The sequence below is a fragment of the Betta splendens genome, chromosome 4, assembly GCF_900634795.4.
Source record: "Betta splendens chromosome 4, fBetSpl5.4, whole genome shotgun sequence".
NCBI lineage: Eukaryota > Metazoa > Chordata > Actinopteri > Anabantiformes > Osphronemidae > Betta > Betta splendens.
In genome coordinates, this window is record NC_040884.2 from 30,697,489 (window position 1) to 30,713,481 (window position 15,993).

The 15,993-nt window shown below is 40.5% G+C and overlaps 1 protein-coding gene across 8 annotated transcripts in view; it reads right to left on the reverse strand.

Annotated features, from left to right (window-relative positions):
• The window catches only part of ptprfa (protein tyrosine phosphatase receptor type Fa), a 209,463-nt gene that overhangs the window by 83,454 nt on the left and 110,016 nt on the right, over positions 1-15,993 (reverse strand). For all 8 annotated transcript variants that reach the window (XR_008694380.1, XM_041070385.2, XM_041070384.2 and 5 more), the window contains 2 exons: positions 4,446-4,563; positions 3,590-4,171 (listed from right to left, as the gene is read on the reverse strand). Coding sequence is in view for 7 of the 8 variants with exons in the window: in XM_041070385.2 (XP_040926319.1) it covers positions 3,590-4,171; positions 4,446-4,563 (700 nt within the window). In the remaining variant the exon portion in view is untranslated. The remainder of the gene's footprint in view (positions 1-3,589; positions 4,172-4,445; positions 4,564-15,993) is intronic.

The following is a 15,993-nucleotide window of genomic DNA, read 5'->3' on the forward strand; positions in this document are numbered from 1 at the left end:
CTAGAGTTTGTGATGTCACAGCTAGAGTGTGAGGGCTCGTTTTTTAAGACAGAACTTCTGTCTTTAACTCGTCACTGCGGCCAGACAAGTATGACTACAATTTATTGTAGTCATACTTGTCTTCTTTTTTATGATGTGACCCGGAGACCAATACTTTAGTTGCTATTGACCTTAAACCGCAGAGACATCCTGAAGTTTTCCTATAGACTATTGACAATTTTTGGCACACGTTGCAGAGAAACGTAGATGGAGATACATTTTGAAATTACAACTTTGCCTATAATCTTTAGTCCTCAAACATAAAACTAGAAAAAGTAATTTCTTGAGATATTACATGGGAGAGCTGTTTTTTTGCTGAAAAGATGCCAAACGCTGATTAAGCTGTTGACGTTAAAAAGTTGAGTACGACAAAACGATGAAAACAACAAAACATTAAGAAAGATTAAACGATGACAGCGATTGAAAATATCACATTAAAAAGATGACCAAGGTCAAACGATGACAAGATTAAGAAGATGATAATGACTCAAAAGTTGACCAAGGTAAAAAGATGTCCAAGATTAAAAAGTTTACCAAGGTGCATTTTTGGCAGTCATGAAAAAGATGACTAGCTTTTTAATTTGAAAGGATTAATATTTGTAATTAATTGCAAAGCAAAAAAAAAAGCAAAAATAGCCAAGCTAAAAGAATTAGGTTAAGCCCTTTCAGAATAAAAGCACCATAATAAGTGTGTGTGGTGGTTTACTGAACTGTAAAATAGTGTCATTAACGATTGGTAATTATTCAATCAGAACCAGAAACCTAAAGCAAATAAATTGTATTGGTGCTTTTATTTAAAAAGGAGGGTTAGGGAATGTGTAGGAGTAATAACATAACTGTCAATTAGTCTTTAAATAGTCATAATTCATTAGCTTTAATGGCATTATTTTTTAATTTGAATGGCTAGTTTTGACTATTTAAAGACTAATTGACAGTTTAGGAAATACGCGCATACGCTTGATTTAAGTCCTTTCAAAACAAAAGCAGCAAGCCAAATCTTTAGCTTTAATAGCACTATTTTTGCTTTTGAATGATAAATTAAGACTATTTTAAGACTATTTTAAATTTTAGCAATTACCCACTCACATGCCCTCTAAATTCTTTCAAAATAAAAGCAACAATGTAATTCATAACCTTAAATTGCAAGAGTTTTGGTAATTACTGGTTAATTTTGACTAGTTATTAAACTTTTTAACAGTTAAGCAATGAACCACAAAAAATTCCTTCAGTCCTTTTAAAAGTTTTTTCATGATCATTAATGATGCACCTTGGTCACCTATTTATTCTGTCACCTTTTTACACCGGTGAACTTTGGCTTTTTAGCTTGGTCAACTTTGTAATGTTTATCATAGTTTTACCTTGGTCAGCGTTCTTCATCGTTGTTATCTTTTTGAATTTTCGTTTTGTCAAATCGTTTTGTCAATGTCTTGATGTCAGCGACTTTTCAGTGTTTGGCATCGTTCCAGCAACAGAACAGCTCCCCCTGTTTCACCCTTTGGTTTTGTGTCCTTGTTCTTTCTTGTGTTTCCTGTAATTAGTTTGATTGGGTTCACCTGTCTTGTCTTGTATTTAATCTCTCAGTTTGTGCACAGTCTTTGTTGGTGCATTACATGGTATCGCGTCATCGTGCCCCCTCGGTCTAGGTTTGCTTGTTTGTTCACTGTGAGTGTCTTAGGTACTGTTGTTTGCATGTTCTGTGTTCTTAGTATAGTTTATTTAGTTTCCTTCTCGGCAGTGACCTTTAGTTATCCAGTAAGTACTTGTGTTAGTTTTGCGCTATTTAGGTTTTGATCTCAGGTACAGTTTGCATGTTTTGTGTTCCCAGTATGGCTGATTTATTTTCGTGCTCAGCAGTGATCTTAGTTACCCAGTGAGTTATATGTGTTAGTTTTGCATTGTAAATTTCTGACCAATCCTGCATACGTAGTGTCCTTAGTTGTATTGCCCTCTGTCTGTATGTTTATCCATTAAATCATTTATTGTCAGTCCTGTCTGCAGGTCGTGCATTTGGGTCCTTCATCCCAGTCCAGTTTGTAGGCCATTGTAGCCTGTTTTCCCGCTCAGTGGAGATGAAACAATCCGTCATCATTGCTGAGGATATGAGACGTCTTTATCCATGGAAATGTTATAACGTAGAGCTAATAATGTTCGAAAATGTCTAATGTATGTACTTACTGTATGTAGAAAAACTTCATTTGTGCTTTATACATTTACATCATTGGTTGCAGCTGTGATGTTATATATATGTTATATATAAATATATTAATTGTTGAAAAATTAGTTCTATTGTCAGTTCAATTTTTTTCACCACCAATTCAGCACCAATAAAATAAAATAAATAAAACTTATCTGTGTCAAACCTGACACAACTAAATGAATTGTGCCATGTCCTAAAATTCTGTTAAGTGGAATCACACGTCTGCTATCATGAGCCTTATTTATATCCACATATTTCTGTGGGTCATTTATTTAATATTTTTTACTTTCCCAAAATGTGATTAGAACTAAACTGTGGTCAGATATTCTATTGGTAAATAAATATTGTTTGATGTTATCAGGTGTCCATTGGCTTCCTGGATCAACAACAGAGTCTGTGACAGCACTAAACAAGCCAGAGGTGCTGACAGTGAATTACAAACCACTCCAGTATCACAACACCAGCCCATCCACCACCTGTAAATTCCTAAACCATGGTCTTATGACGTCACCTCTCACCCCCTTCCCTCTCTACAGAGAATCAATCTCAACCAGGACCACACACTCTCTTATGGACATCTGCCCCAATACCAGTTATTTCAAATACAATGACTGTTTTACAGGCAAACATGACTCTGTTTCCACCTCTCTTCTCTATTACGACAAAGCTCTACATGAGAACAGAGCCATTGGAACCACTGATGTAGATACTGTATGTAGATGTTCACTGAAACCAGCGCTGTGAACAACAACAGGACCGTTGTTCAGAAGCCACACACAGGAAGTTTACCATCCATGACAGAGGGAGGGTGTAATTAAAACATATGGACCTGAATCAGACTTTTCCCAAAGGAGGTAGGAGCACTCAAACATAATTCCATGCTGCCCTGTAGTGTATTGATAAACGCCTGAACATTTCAAACCCAGCGACAGACTAAGACAAAAATTAGCAAACAGGAGACAAGGCAGATACTCAGCCCATCAATAGAGGTAATGAGTGACACATCATGAGTTGGTGGGAGAAGTGTCTCAGGCCACCACCCTAAACTGAAATCAGACAGGACAGACTGCTGCTACATTAGATGGAGCAACCCTCCACTGTATGTATTAGACATCAATACTTCTCTGCAGCTCCGTGCAGAGGATTAGACACACGCATCTGAGACAGCCTTCACTATAGTTTAAATATCATAGATAACAGATATATTTCAACTCGTTTTAAACACCTGAAACTGCTTTGCAAAGTAGAGATGTTACAAAAGAGAAAATTACAGCGACATGGAATTAACCAGAAAATCTGCAGGTTTCTTTTTTGTTTAATGGCACAGCAGCAACATCATAGGCTGCTCCTCACCTGGCACAGAGGTAGACATAGTCCTACTCTGAATGCTGGGGCTGAGGGGTCCTCCCCCTTTGCTGGTGAAAGCCTGAACCTTGAAGTCATAGGTTGTGTCAGGCTGCAAACCTTGGATGGTCATATGAGTTTCTGTGGTGGTGTTGGTGTTGTTGTGCTGGCTGTTAATGTCACGAAACACCACCATGTACTTGACAATCTTTCCATTCCTCTCAGCCAGTGGTGGCGCATCCCAGGACAGCTTTGTGGATGTGGCAGTCAAGCCAACCACACTGAGGTTATGAGGGTAGCTTCCAGGAATGTCTTCTGGGGTGCTGATCTCCTTCACACATTCCTTCCCATTGCCTGCTCTGTTTTTGGTGCACAGTTTGAAGATGTAGCTCGCGCCTTTGTGGAGGCCGGTGACCGTGAAATGATCATCTGTCTTTCTGAAGTCTCTGATGGTGAAAGCTTCTTCTTCTGCTCTCTTGTATTGCAGCTGGTATCCCATGTGCTCTCCCACCATCTCCTTAGGGGGCTGCCACTGGATTAGAGCAGTGTTTCCTATGGTGGTACTGATCATCATAGTGGGCTTGCCAGGCACTGGAAGACAACACCTGAGTGTGACTGCTGAGTTAAACACATAAATGATGAGCAAGACTTCCTTTAGCTTGAATGCGTAATTCCGTGCCTGAACCAAATGCTGTTCCTTGTATAGGTTTGTTATCCTACACTGTCAAACAGACAAGATGGGTCAGCACATTCTAATCAGTGTTAGGTCACATATACAGTCATCAGGCTAACATGGTGGTTGCAAACCTTCCTTGGGCCAAATGTTTCACTCCTTCTTTACATGTTTCCACTTGCTGGAACACACCTGCTCCTGTGGTGGTGACCACCTTCGCTTTGCTGCGAGCGCCATCGCCTTTGGTGGTGTATGCAGCCAAGATGACGGAGTAGCTCGTCTCTGGGAGCAGGTCTGTTACAACAGCCTCCTGCACAGCGGGCACAGGAGAAAGGATAAAGATTAGAGCTGGGCCAGACCGTCAGACAGGAGGAACCCAAAGGCATGACCCACTAGGCCGACATTTCCATAGGAAATTGCACAGTGAATGCTGCCAGGCTGGATGTACAGTATACCTGTAGAATTGCAGAAAGTAGTTGAAACACTTAAGGCAGCTGAAAATAGCTGAAGCATGTAAAGCACAGATGAATGTATTTGAAGAGAACGAGATGTTTAAACAGAGCTGAATGTTTGCAGAAGAAGCTGAAGCAGTCGAATTTTAAACTGAAGAGAGATAAAATAATAGCTTAAAGTTATGGAAACATTAAATACACCTGAAAATAGCTGGAAAGGAAAAAATTGCAGCTTTGGCAGAAAGGTGTGCAGGTATTTGCTAAACAGTAAAAAAGTCTCTTCTCTTAATGTGTGCAATTAAAGACTGGGCAGCAGGGCGACACGGTCTGGGTATGGGAAACGGCTTTAAATCCATTTATTTGTCTGATTTTGAAAACATTGTTTTCAGTTTTTAACATGCTGCGTTGATTAAATTACATTTGTCAGTTTTATAATGAGAAACGAGAAAACGGTCTGTGTATGTTCTAACAGTTTGATTTCCCCCTTCAGAATAAAAGCTGGGAAACTAACAAACAGAATTTAATCAAAGCATTGTGTTAAAAACGAATAAACGAGCTGAAAACATTGTTTGCAATTGCTGAGGAGCCCAGCACCAAATCGTTGGAACGTCACATCACTGTCTGCTTCAGACGGTGACGCCACTTCCCCGATTCTCGGGGCCCCTACGATTCATTCAGAGTCAAAGCAAACTATAGGTCATTGCGGTCTGTTATGGGAAAAATTGTTTCTTCTTTATTCTATGCAGTTATTATATGATTTATGGCATATGTTCTGCAATTAATATCTTGTGTTTTGTCTTACTCCTGTTTTATGTATTTGACATTTCACCTACATTGTTCAACGGTTGTCTCTGCCTGATAAACTCAGGACTCTAGCTCCCAAACCCAAGGCCTGGGAGTTGTGTCCCTCAGTCTTTTGAGACTGATCCTTCCTCTCTGATAGTTTTCTTTTCCCATATTTGTATAATAAATCACCCAAAAGACAACTCTCTCATCTGCCTCTTCATGGGAAATTTCCACCACAATTTTGGCGTCCACGAACAGGATCCGCTGCAGGTCGTCTGGACGGTGTGACCAGGGACGATAGTCCTGAGGACTAGGGTCGCTCAGCCTCCAAACCTCTACAGACATTCAAAATGGGGGAACTGCTCACTCGTCTGGATCGCCTCTGACGAGATCCACAAACTCAAATTGAAACTCAAATCTTAACTTGGCTTGGGCCGGTGAGGGAGATTTCTTTGTGGTGATTGATTTGATTTTGAAAAAACAAAAAGATTGGAACTTTTATTTTTAATTTGGCTGAAACATTTTAATTTAAAAAAAAAAATTCCAACATTTGTTTCATTTGTTTAGGAAAATTGATTAGATTAAAGTAAAACTCACAACAATACCGTTTCTTAATTAGATCAAAGTCTGCTCTGGGTGGTGAGACATCGGTTGCTAAGGGTTGGCTTGTGAAACTTGTGTGAGTTTTAGTCAGTACTGAGGGTACAGACAAGGTTTTTTGATCTTTGCATGGTCCACATGTGGGGGACTGAGTATAAAAGACGGCTTCTGATAGATGGAGCGCATTTGCAGAGTGAAGTATTTTCAAAATACGAGGGACCCGGATCTTAGAGAGGCCTAATGTTGAGATATTACTTTAGAAAAGACTCTGTCACCAGATCAGGTTGGTTCCCTTTTTACGGAGACGTCCAAATGTTCCGGCCGAAACACACAAAAAATCTAAAGCACGAAACCGCCGAACTCTGAAAGACGGGTTCGGGGCAATCTGAGTCTTCACCACCAGACAGCAACCTTCCAGAATTAAAAGTAATTAAAAGTAAAAAGTAAATATGGTTATTAGTGCGTTTCATGTTTCCATGAGTGGGAAACTGGTTATGGGTTCAAAAAAAGAATTGCTTAGTATAAAGGACATACGCACTTTAAAAGAAGAACTAGAGACAAAAGAAAAACATTTCAAAAAAATGTCAAGAGCAAATGCTCCCATTGTTTCTGCTCTCTATCCTAATGCAGAACTGAGCGCGATGAGGGTAAATCCAGATCTGGACTCCGATGGAGAAGAAGCGCCTAACCAACAACCAGAATGGGGTGGAAGCTCTGATACCACAGCCGCTGGAGGACACAGACCACAGCATGGACGCCTCACCGACTCGACTCGACACGTTCTGGGCTCATCAGACTCACCAGCTACTACAAGCACTACACCAGCATGAAAGGACTGTCTCTGAAGCTTTAGAGGCCGTGAAACTGTCATACAAGCGTGTTTGTCTGACACAGACACCTGCTTATGACAATCAGCAAAGGAAAACAAGGACAGAGAAACAGCAGAGTGAGCTCCATCTGAGAAGACGTGCTCTGACACAGACACAGGTTGAAACAACAGGAGAGGCTTCAGACGTGATTGGCCCAATAGAGCTGCATCTGAGGATCAAGGAAAGGTCTGTCATCGAGGAAGAACTGTCCCATCTACGTCAGGCTTCACCCACTGGCGCTCACATCAGACTAATGGTTGGGGAAGGAGGAAGGTGACGGTTACTTTTCACGTGACGTAGAAGACAGTACCGCAAACACACACAAGACAGTACCGCAAACACACACACACACACACACACACACACACACACACACACACACACACACACACACACACATCCATACACGCAATGAAGAAACACGCTTACAGCTGATACACGCTCAATTGGTCCAACTCTTTGCTTAACTGATCCAAATTCCTGCTTGTCTGCTTGCAATGAAGAATCGCTTTTTGCTCAAAAGATCCCACAGAGTGACTTTAAAATGATGACTAAATGACAGCTAACTGACAACTGCTGCATGACTTTGCCGTCTGGTGGGTTTAAACTATTTCAAACTGTTTCAACTATTTACAAATTCAGTAATAAAATCATCCGTGTTTCTAAAAAGATTTGTGCACAATAACAGACTATAGAAAAACAAAACCAGACTATAGAAGAAAAGAACAAAACAGACTATAGGAAGACTGAAACGGACTGAAACAGACTATTAATAACTATTAAAAGGGAAGACGACTATTAGAGAGAAGTAATTATATTTACTGTAAAAAAAGAAAAACTGTCTTGTGCATTATCTGACAGCAAGACACCTTAAGATTCCATCAATTTTCCAAACCGCTAAATCCCATATGCGGGGGTGCTGGAGCCTATCCCAGCTGGCTATGTGGTGAGAGGCAGGGGACACCCTGGACAGGTCGCCAGTCCATCGCAGGGCAACACATTCACACACACACACCTATGGGCAATGGAGAGAAGCCAATCAACCTAACGCATGTTTTGGACTGTGGGAGGAAGCCGGAGAACCCGGAGAGAACCCATGTACCCACACGGGGGGTGAAAGTGCAAACTCCACACAGAAAGGAACGAGGGCCGCCTCCGGGAATCGAACCTTCTCGCTGTGAGGCGACTGTGCCACCCACTACACCACGTGCTGCCCTGTCACGATCCGGTTCCAGTTCTGCTTTTGTTTTGTAAGGACTTAGTTTGTCAGCCATGTCATCATGTTTTGGTTCCAGTTTCCATTTCCTGTTTTATTTTGGTAGTACCCCCGGTTTCTGTTTCTGTTCTAGCTTCACTTCCTGTTTACCGTATGTCACAGCTGTCCCCGTTTCCAGCGGTTATTATCCACACCTGCAATTCATTAGTAATCAGTTGACCGTAGATTTAAGCACCACCTCGCACCCCAGTACCTCGCCAGATTGTCGAGTCCTAGTACCACATTCCAGCGTTGCCGTATCAGCTAAATTTGTTGCACGATCCTGTCCGTACCAGACCGCCAATTCCTGTCAACACCCTGTCTGTACCTTCGCCTTGGACCTTGTGGTAATTCTCCTGGCTGTCTGACCATCGAGTTTTGTCTAGCCCTCGTCTGTACCTCTGCCGTGTTTATCTGTGTACCGAACTACCGCATGTTTCCCGGACCTGATCTTGCCTGCTCCCTTTCGTGCCTGAGAACTGTGACTATTCGTGTATGACCTGGATCGCCTGACTACGTTGGTTAATAAACGCTGTTTGTTAACTATAACCCTCGTCCGCGCTGTGCATTCGGGTCCTCCTCCGCGTGTCCCTGACACGCCCCACCTTAAGATTCATATTTGCTTTCAAACCTATGCCCAGTTAAATTCTTAGGAAGAGATCTCATGTGTAATTTAGGTATTTAATTGATTTTCACTCCAGACGGCGTGCAGGTTACGTCTACAGACATTCTAAATAATCCTTCTTTTGTTGGTGTTAACTTCAGCTCAGCTGCACTCTTAACATTGGCTGCTGAGGGGGGGCTGTAACTGAGGCCCTCACAAAGGCTGCATCACAGCTTGTTTCCATGTGATACGACCTCCAGAGTTGCATCTGACCTGTCCTGTACAGCACATGTGTCTTTTGGTCCTGATGATAAGTTTGAAGAGTTATGATTTCACACACACACTGACAAACTGACCTCAACTTCACTCTTTTGGGATGAACACAGGTCTGCGCTTGCGATTTCTTTTACTAACAAACAAAAAGATTTTTGATTTTGATTCTACAGTTCCACATGTCCCTCTGTGAAAACATGATGGAGACAGATGCAGGACGTAGGTCCTTTCATGAACAGATGTCAACGGGGTTGAGACTGGTGAACGACTTCCGACCCCATGTGACGTATTCACCTACTTTGCATACTTTTTGAAAACTTTTTTTATTCTGTCCATCATGCGTAACAAGCAGTGAACTTGGTACATCAGCATTCTAATGACACTCATTACATGGTTTTGTTTTTATTTTTATTTTTCAGAGGACACTCTGACCCAACACTCAGCCTTACAGGAAGCCTCTGCTTCCCTGTGGCTCACACACAGATATGATGTAGGTTTGATCAGAGGATGTGAACCAGTGGTGGTCACACCTAAATCTGACCACAATTCAAAAAACTGCAGACACTACTAAGCTACTGAAACATTGGATGCTACAGGCCACAAAGCGCCTGTCTAAATTACAGTTTGTTCAGATTAAGGTTATTTTTCTGGGTCATTGTAATTACAGCTGATGGCAAATCCATCTCACCCAAAACAATTGAAGCAACATGCAGACATGCAGCTGCCGACGCTACTGCGAAGGTCGCTGCCCAACAACCCCTCCCTCTCCTGATCCTTGTCCCCTCTCCAACTCTCTCTATCCTCTCCTCTCTCTCCCTTTGCTTTAAACGTTTTCTACCTCACAGGAAAGCAGACTTTGGCAGACGAATGGTTCCACCTGTAGCCATGGAGTCTGGTTTGGGCCTGATGGCAAGCTGTGCCGCCCAAACACTTTTTGCTTTCCCCACAATTCACAATTTCCCAACAGGTGAAAACAGGCGACAGGACCATTACACACCATCCAACCAGGGCACTGGGCGATCGCTAAAGAGTTCAGGAGGAAACACTGGAACTCCAAACGGTGGCGAGGCCCCTTCCAGGTCCTTCTGACGACCCACACAGCTGTGAAGGTCACAGACACAGATGACTTGGATTCACTCAATCTACTGCAGGAAGGTCCCGCATCCAACAGACGACCCTACCCTACATAGACATCTACATCCAACGGAGAAAACCACCACTAACAAAAAGATATGAGAAGGACGACCCTCGCTGTGCTCACACAGGCACTGAGGCGAGGCTGCGTTGACCGTTCAGCTAAGCGCTGCCTGAAGCTGCGCCGATGAATCACACTATCAGACCATACATCTACACACACACACACACACATTCCTGAGAAAACACACACACAAGCAGCCTTGAGTTGGCGACGCTGGACGACGTGTAGACTCTTCACATTACGGGAGTGAAAGTGACTCAGACGACATTCGGGGGGAAACCTGGTAATAACAAATCCCAAGTGTCTATGTGATCAGCTGATCACAACCTGAAGAACCCCAACAAACTGTCAATGCGTCAACACACAGGTTGGAAACACTCTAACGCTACTGTTTAACAGGACGAAGTCGATTGTTACGAAACATCAATTGTAAACATACTGTTAGACTTAATTTTATGTTACTCTGATTAGTGCCTTAATCATATGATGTTTCCATGTAACTTTACAACAACACTGAGGTTAAATATCCTAAAGTTGATTTGGTGTTTGCTCAAAATCACTTTATTCACTGCTACAATTAGCTTTTATCCTTCATCGACAGATGATAGAGGTTATAAGACAACACAAGCAGCAATACACATCGTCATTCTGGTTAAAGCCCTAATTCTCCTATTCACTTTACACCCAAATGTACAATTAAAGATCTGAAACCATGAAAACTATCTTAAGATTATATGAAAGAGAACCCCACCGGGAACTAATGAGTAACATACATTAATTGTCTTTATTACATTACAGTTGTATGGCCATAGACATGTTGATAGCAGAGAATGGAGGCGTTTGTTATGTTCGGAGAGGCATGTTGTACTTACATCCTGAATAACATTGATTCTAATGTTATTGTGGCGAAGGCGCTCCGCGGCCTTCAGAGTCTCAGCTAACTCTGGTATAGATTCTACACCTTGGAATTTGCTAGATGAAATGTCTGGAAAATACAAATCTGTTTTCATGTCCACAGCTGTTTTCTTTATCTTTGTGATGGCTGTGATTCTCTTGTTGCGTTATCCCACTGGTTAGAGGTCTCATCATGCGTACTCTCAGCAGCACTCTCATATCACATGCACTATGTTTAGAAACTCCGACTTTAATTCACTTAATGACTTTGATGATGATCTTAGTTTTTCTGATGATGACGCATGATGACACAGATGTTCCCGCCGTAGTCGGACAGAGAAGTCAAAGGGCAGAAGCAACTTGAAGATCGTGGGCTCTTTGCATCACACCTTCGTGGTGTGTGCACTGATCTCCCCAGGTGGTTTTTGGTTTGCTGATGTGCACAATCAACATCCATGTTTTTGATTTGCTTTCAGCATTATTTTTATTTTACTTTATTTTTATAATAAATCTTTTTATTAAATCATCTTTTAAATCATTTTGTATTTTTCCTTCATGACCAACAAACCAGAAGTACAGATATTCATATAAAATACATTTATAACAGATTGATGAATAAATATAGATTCCTATTTTATGTTATTATACTTATATTGTCATATTGGATTGGCTGGAGGAGGGACTGTGTCTCTCGGCTGGCCTGGGAACTGTGTAAGGACATCAGCAGCATTGGCAATTGGCAATAAACACTAGCACGCACTAGCGACTGTACTGCAGTAAAAAAGGTGGTCGCTTTGAAGTGCTATGACTGTAGAAGAAGCATATGAAAGTAATTGTTAAATTGTAAAATAGTCTTATTACCTACTCATTGGTGATTGGTGTTGAAAGGATCTGGAGGTAGCCCTTGCAGGTAATTGCTAAACGTTAAAACAGTCTTATTAAGTATTCATAATAAACTAGTTGAAAGCAGAAATATTGCTGTTTTTAGCTAAAGATCTGAATTGGTGCTTTTATTTTGAAAGGATTTGGAGGAAGCCTGTGCAGGTAATTGCTAAACAGTATATTAGTCTAACAACTGTAAAACAGTCTCATTAACTAGTCACAATGACCCATTCAAAAGCATAAATAGTCCTATTAAAGCTAAAAGTTGGATTGGTGCTTTTATTTTGAAAGATTCAGAGAAAGTGTCTGATTAATTACTAAACAAACATTGTAATGAACTAATCAGTAATATGCATAGAGCTGAGTAAAAACTGTGTCTGTAGTGACGAGTTAAAGACAGAAGTTCTATCTTTAAAAAACATGCCCTCGCACTCTAGCTGTGACATAACGCACTCTAGCTCACGCAATACACACTAATGGAAAAGATGATAAACAAACCAGTTGAAATATTGCTACATTATATCCTATTAACTATTTGTAATTAATCAGTTGAAACATTACTGAAACGAGCTAATGAGTTGAATGTATAGCTGATTGGATCTGCAAAACAAATGGTGCAAGCCAAGGACTGAAGCCATTGAACCACAGTTTATACTGTAGTTGAAAGAGGACTCACTGTAGCTGAAGAGGTGTCTCCACATTGATGTCATTATCCATGTTTCTTAGTCCCGTTTTCAGTCATGTCCGGTTTTATTTTGTCACTACTTCCTGTTTAGGTCCATACCCAGTTAACCCAGCTTCACTTCCGGTTCTTGTTAACACCACCTGCATGTCATCAGCAATTTGTCACCCAGCATTTAAGCACCACCTCTCACCCCAGTACCTTGCCAGATTGTCTGCGTTGTTCCTGACCAGCATTCCAGTGTTTCTTGTACTCTTGCTTATCGTGTTCGACCTTGCCTTGTTACTGACCCTGCCTCTTGCCTAACCTATGACAGTCCTGTGCCGTAAGTTGACCTTTGCCTGTACTCTGACCTCGTCTGTGCCTACTCCTTGTCGGATCCTGTTTGCTGCCACAACATGTATGACCTCTGCCTGCCTGACTTTGATTATTAAACTTCTGATCTTAACCAAGCCGACGCTGTGCATTTGGGTCCTTCCTCCATCATCTGTTTGTGACAATGGAGAGAGATATGTGTGTGTGAATATAACATGTTTATTGGTTCAAACAACGACTTGAGAGTTGCAACAGTCCCAAAACGCTAAACCTAAAGCAAATGAGAATATTTTAATACAAAATCATGCATCAGTCATTGCAATTTCAATTTTAACATATTGTAGTGGCTCACAGCAGTTAGTCCCGCACTGAACTGTTAAGGCTTATGGGTAAAAGAACCGTTCTTGTGTTTGTAGTCTTATAGTTAAAGTTAGGATTCAAAAAAATGTATAACTTTGGTGAAATTTATTTAGCATCTTGTTCATTTACGGTTGTAATGTGTTCTTTTTGTTTTTGTTCTTGTTTGTGTGGTACACCGTAAGTGAGGGGATTGTGTGTGATTTGTTGGGTGTGTGAAAAATAAATGGTGCTTGCTGTCTGCCAAGGGACCACACCAATAGGTGCTATTGTTTCAAGTCACTTTGTCTGCACAGACTAATCTGAGTTCTTGTAGCAATGGAGCCATAAATGATTTCACCTCCAGATAAGCACAAGTATTAACTAGACAGTTAGTTGATTGGCCTAGCTTCTTGTGTGAGAAGAAGGACTCTTACATTAATTTATTGAATGTTGCTGTAGTCTCGAAAGTATAAATTAAGTCTAATGTGCATAGTTTATTACAAAATCATGCATCAGTGATTTTTCTGCTGTATAGGCAAAAGGACAAAGCTGAAGAGCATTCTGTGACTAAAAAACAATTTAATTAAAATATTTATAATATTGACATGCCTAAAATATTAAACACAAAGATTAGTCTCTTATTTCAATATGAAGAGTCTAATGCAATAATTGTTTATTAATCATTGCAATGGCCACTCCTATTACCATCAGTTCCTGTAATAGTGCATTACCCACAATGCATTGTGCTATAAATTTGCATATATTGTTGAATGCTGTAATGTTAAAATAATTCCTTAAAAACACCCCCTCAACTATATGAAAGACCAGGTAGTTTAAAAAAGCTTAATGTCTACAACTGCTCTTATGGGGAATCAACAGTTCAATGAACTCATCAGTAATACTGTATGCATAGAGCTGCTGTGGACACTGAGCATTAGAAGTTTGACTTGTAAGTCAAAGCGCTACTGAGCTCAATCCCTTATCTGCTGCAGCTGCACCGTTGTCATGGAACAGGCAGGAACCTCCACTGATCAGCACAAGAAGAGCTGCAGTGAGGCTGATTTCCACCCCAGCTTAACAGGCTTGTTACACCAAAACCATAAAGATTATCGCAAAAATAACTTTATGAATCCCAAGGCTTCAATGAGCACCTGGTGTGGGTTTTGTGCTTTAGGTGTGAAAATTGTGGCCACAGTCGCGATTTCAAAATGCCTGTCCCTCTGTGATTTTACCCAGAAGTAAGTGAATATTTTCCATTGGAGTGAATGGAAGGATTGCTGGAACTGTGTTCGCCTTCAGATAGATACAGACTAAAGTATAGTTTTCATGGCTTAGCCAGGCACATCATTGAAAAGGAGACAAATATGACTACAAACAAGTGAAGAAAATACGTTTATAGAGAGAAAACCGTTGTGGTTGTAGTAACGAGTTTTCTAAATATACCAGTTTCATCTACAAGGTGTTCAAATGATCTGCTTGGCTAGATGACACCCTGAATCATCTGTAAACTGCTGCTTTTGTTACGTAAAGAGGGCCATCACCGATGCACTCTAGGTGGTGGGCCTGCAAGGCTGAACAGTTCCCATGAGTCTATGAGTGACATCCACTGTTAAAATGTTCCACCGCTATGTGCTTGGATTTATAAGGCAAAAGGACGAGTGTCATTGTTGTGGTCTCACCAAAGGAAGCAATAAAAGACATCAACAATATAATAAGACAGTTTCAGATCTTTCTCAAATGTGGCAAAGCTTTGTTTATTTACAAAAAACCTAAATAAAGTTTACATATTGTTTGCACTGTAATGTGCAAAAACAATAACTAGACTAGATAAAGCATTTCCATAAGAAAATGCACAGTGAATGTTTTCATGCTCAATGTATTGTGAAAGAATTGTTAAAAATAGGAGTAATATTTACACCATAGCTGAAAGTAGTTGAGCCATTTAAAGCATGGATGAATGTAATTGAAAGTACAGTATGAGGAGTTAAATAGAACTCGTTATTTGCAGAAGAAGATGAAGCAGCTAAACGATTGAAAAGGTCTGCTTAAGTTGATAAAATGTAGCTCAATGTTTTAAAACAGCTAAACAGTCAGAAACCTGAAAGAACAGCTGAAAGTTTTGTAAACATTTAGAACAGAGAGTAATTGCATAGGAATTAATTGAATTTTAAATGTAGAAAGGTTGGAGCATTGGAGGATTGGTCATAATAAACTAGTTGAAAACTGAAATATTACTATTTATAGCTAAAATCTGGATTGCTGCATTTATTTTGAAAGGATAATGAGTAATCATAGGAAGGTAATTGCTAAGCAGTAAAATAGTCTCATTACCTAGTCAAACTTATGCATTCAAACACAGAAATAGCGCAATTAAAGCTAAAGATATGGGTTGGTGCTTTTATTTTAAAATAATTTGTAGAAGGTGTGTGTGCTTAATTGCTAAACTATGAAATAGTCCTATTACCTAGTCCCAGTTAACCTTTCAAAGGTAAAAATGGTGATGATGCGAAAGATTTGGACTGGTATTTTAAAAGGATTTTGTTGAGCTGCGTGTATGCTTAAGACCTAAACTTTAAAATAGTCTTATTAAT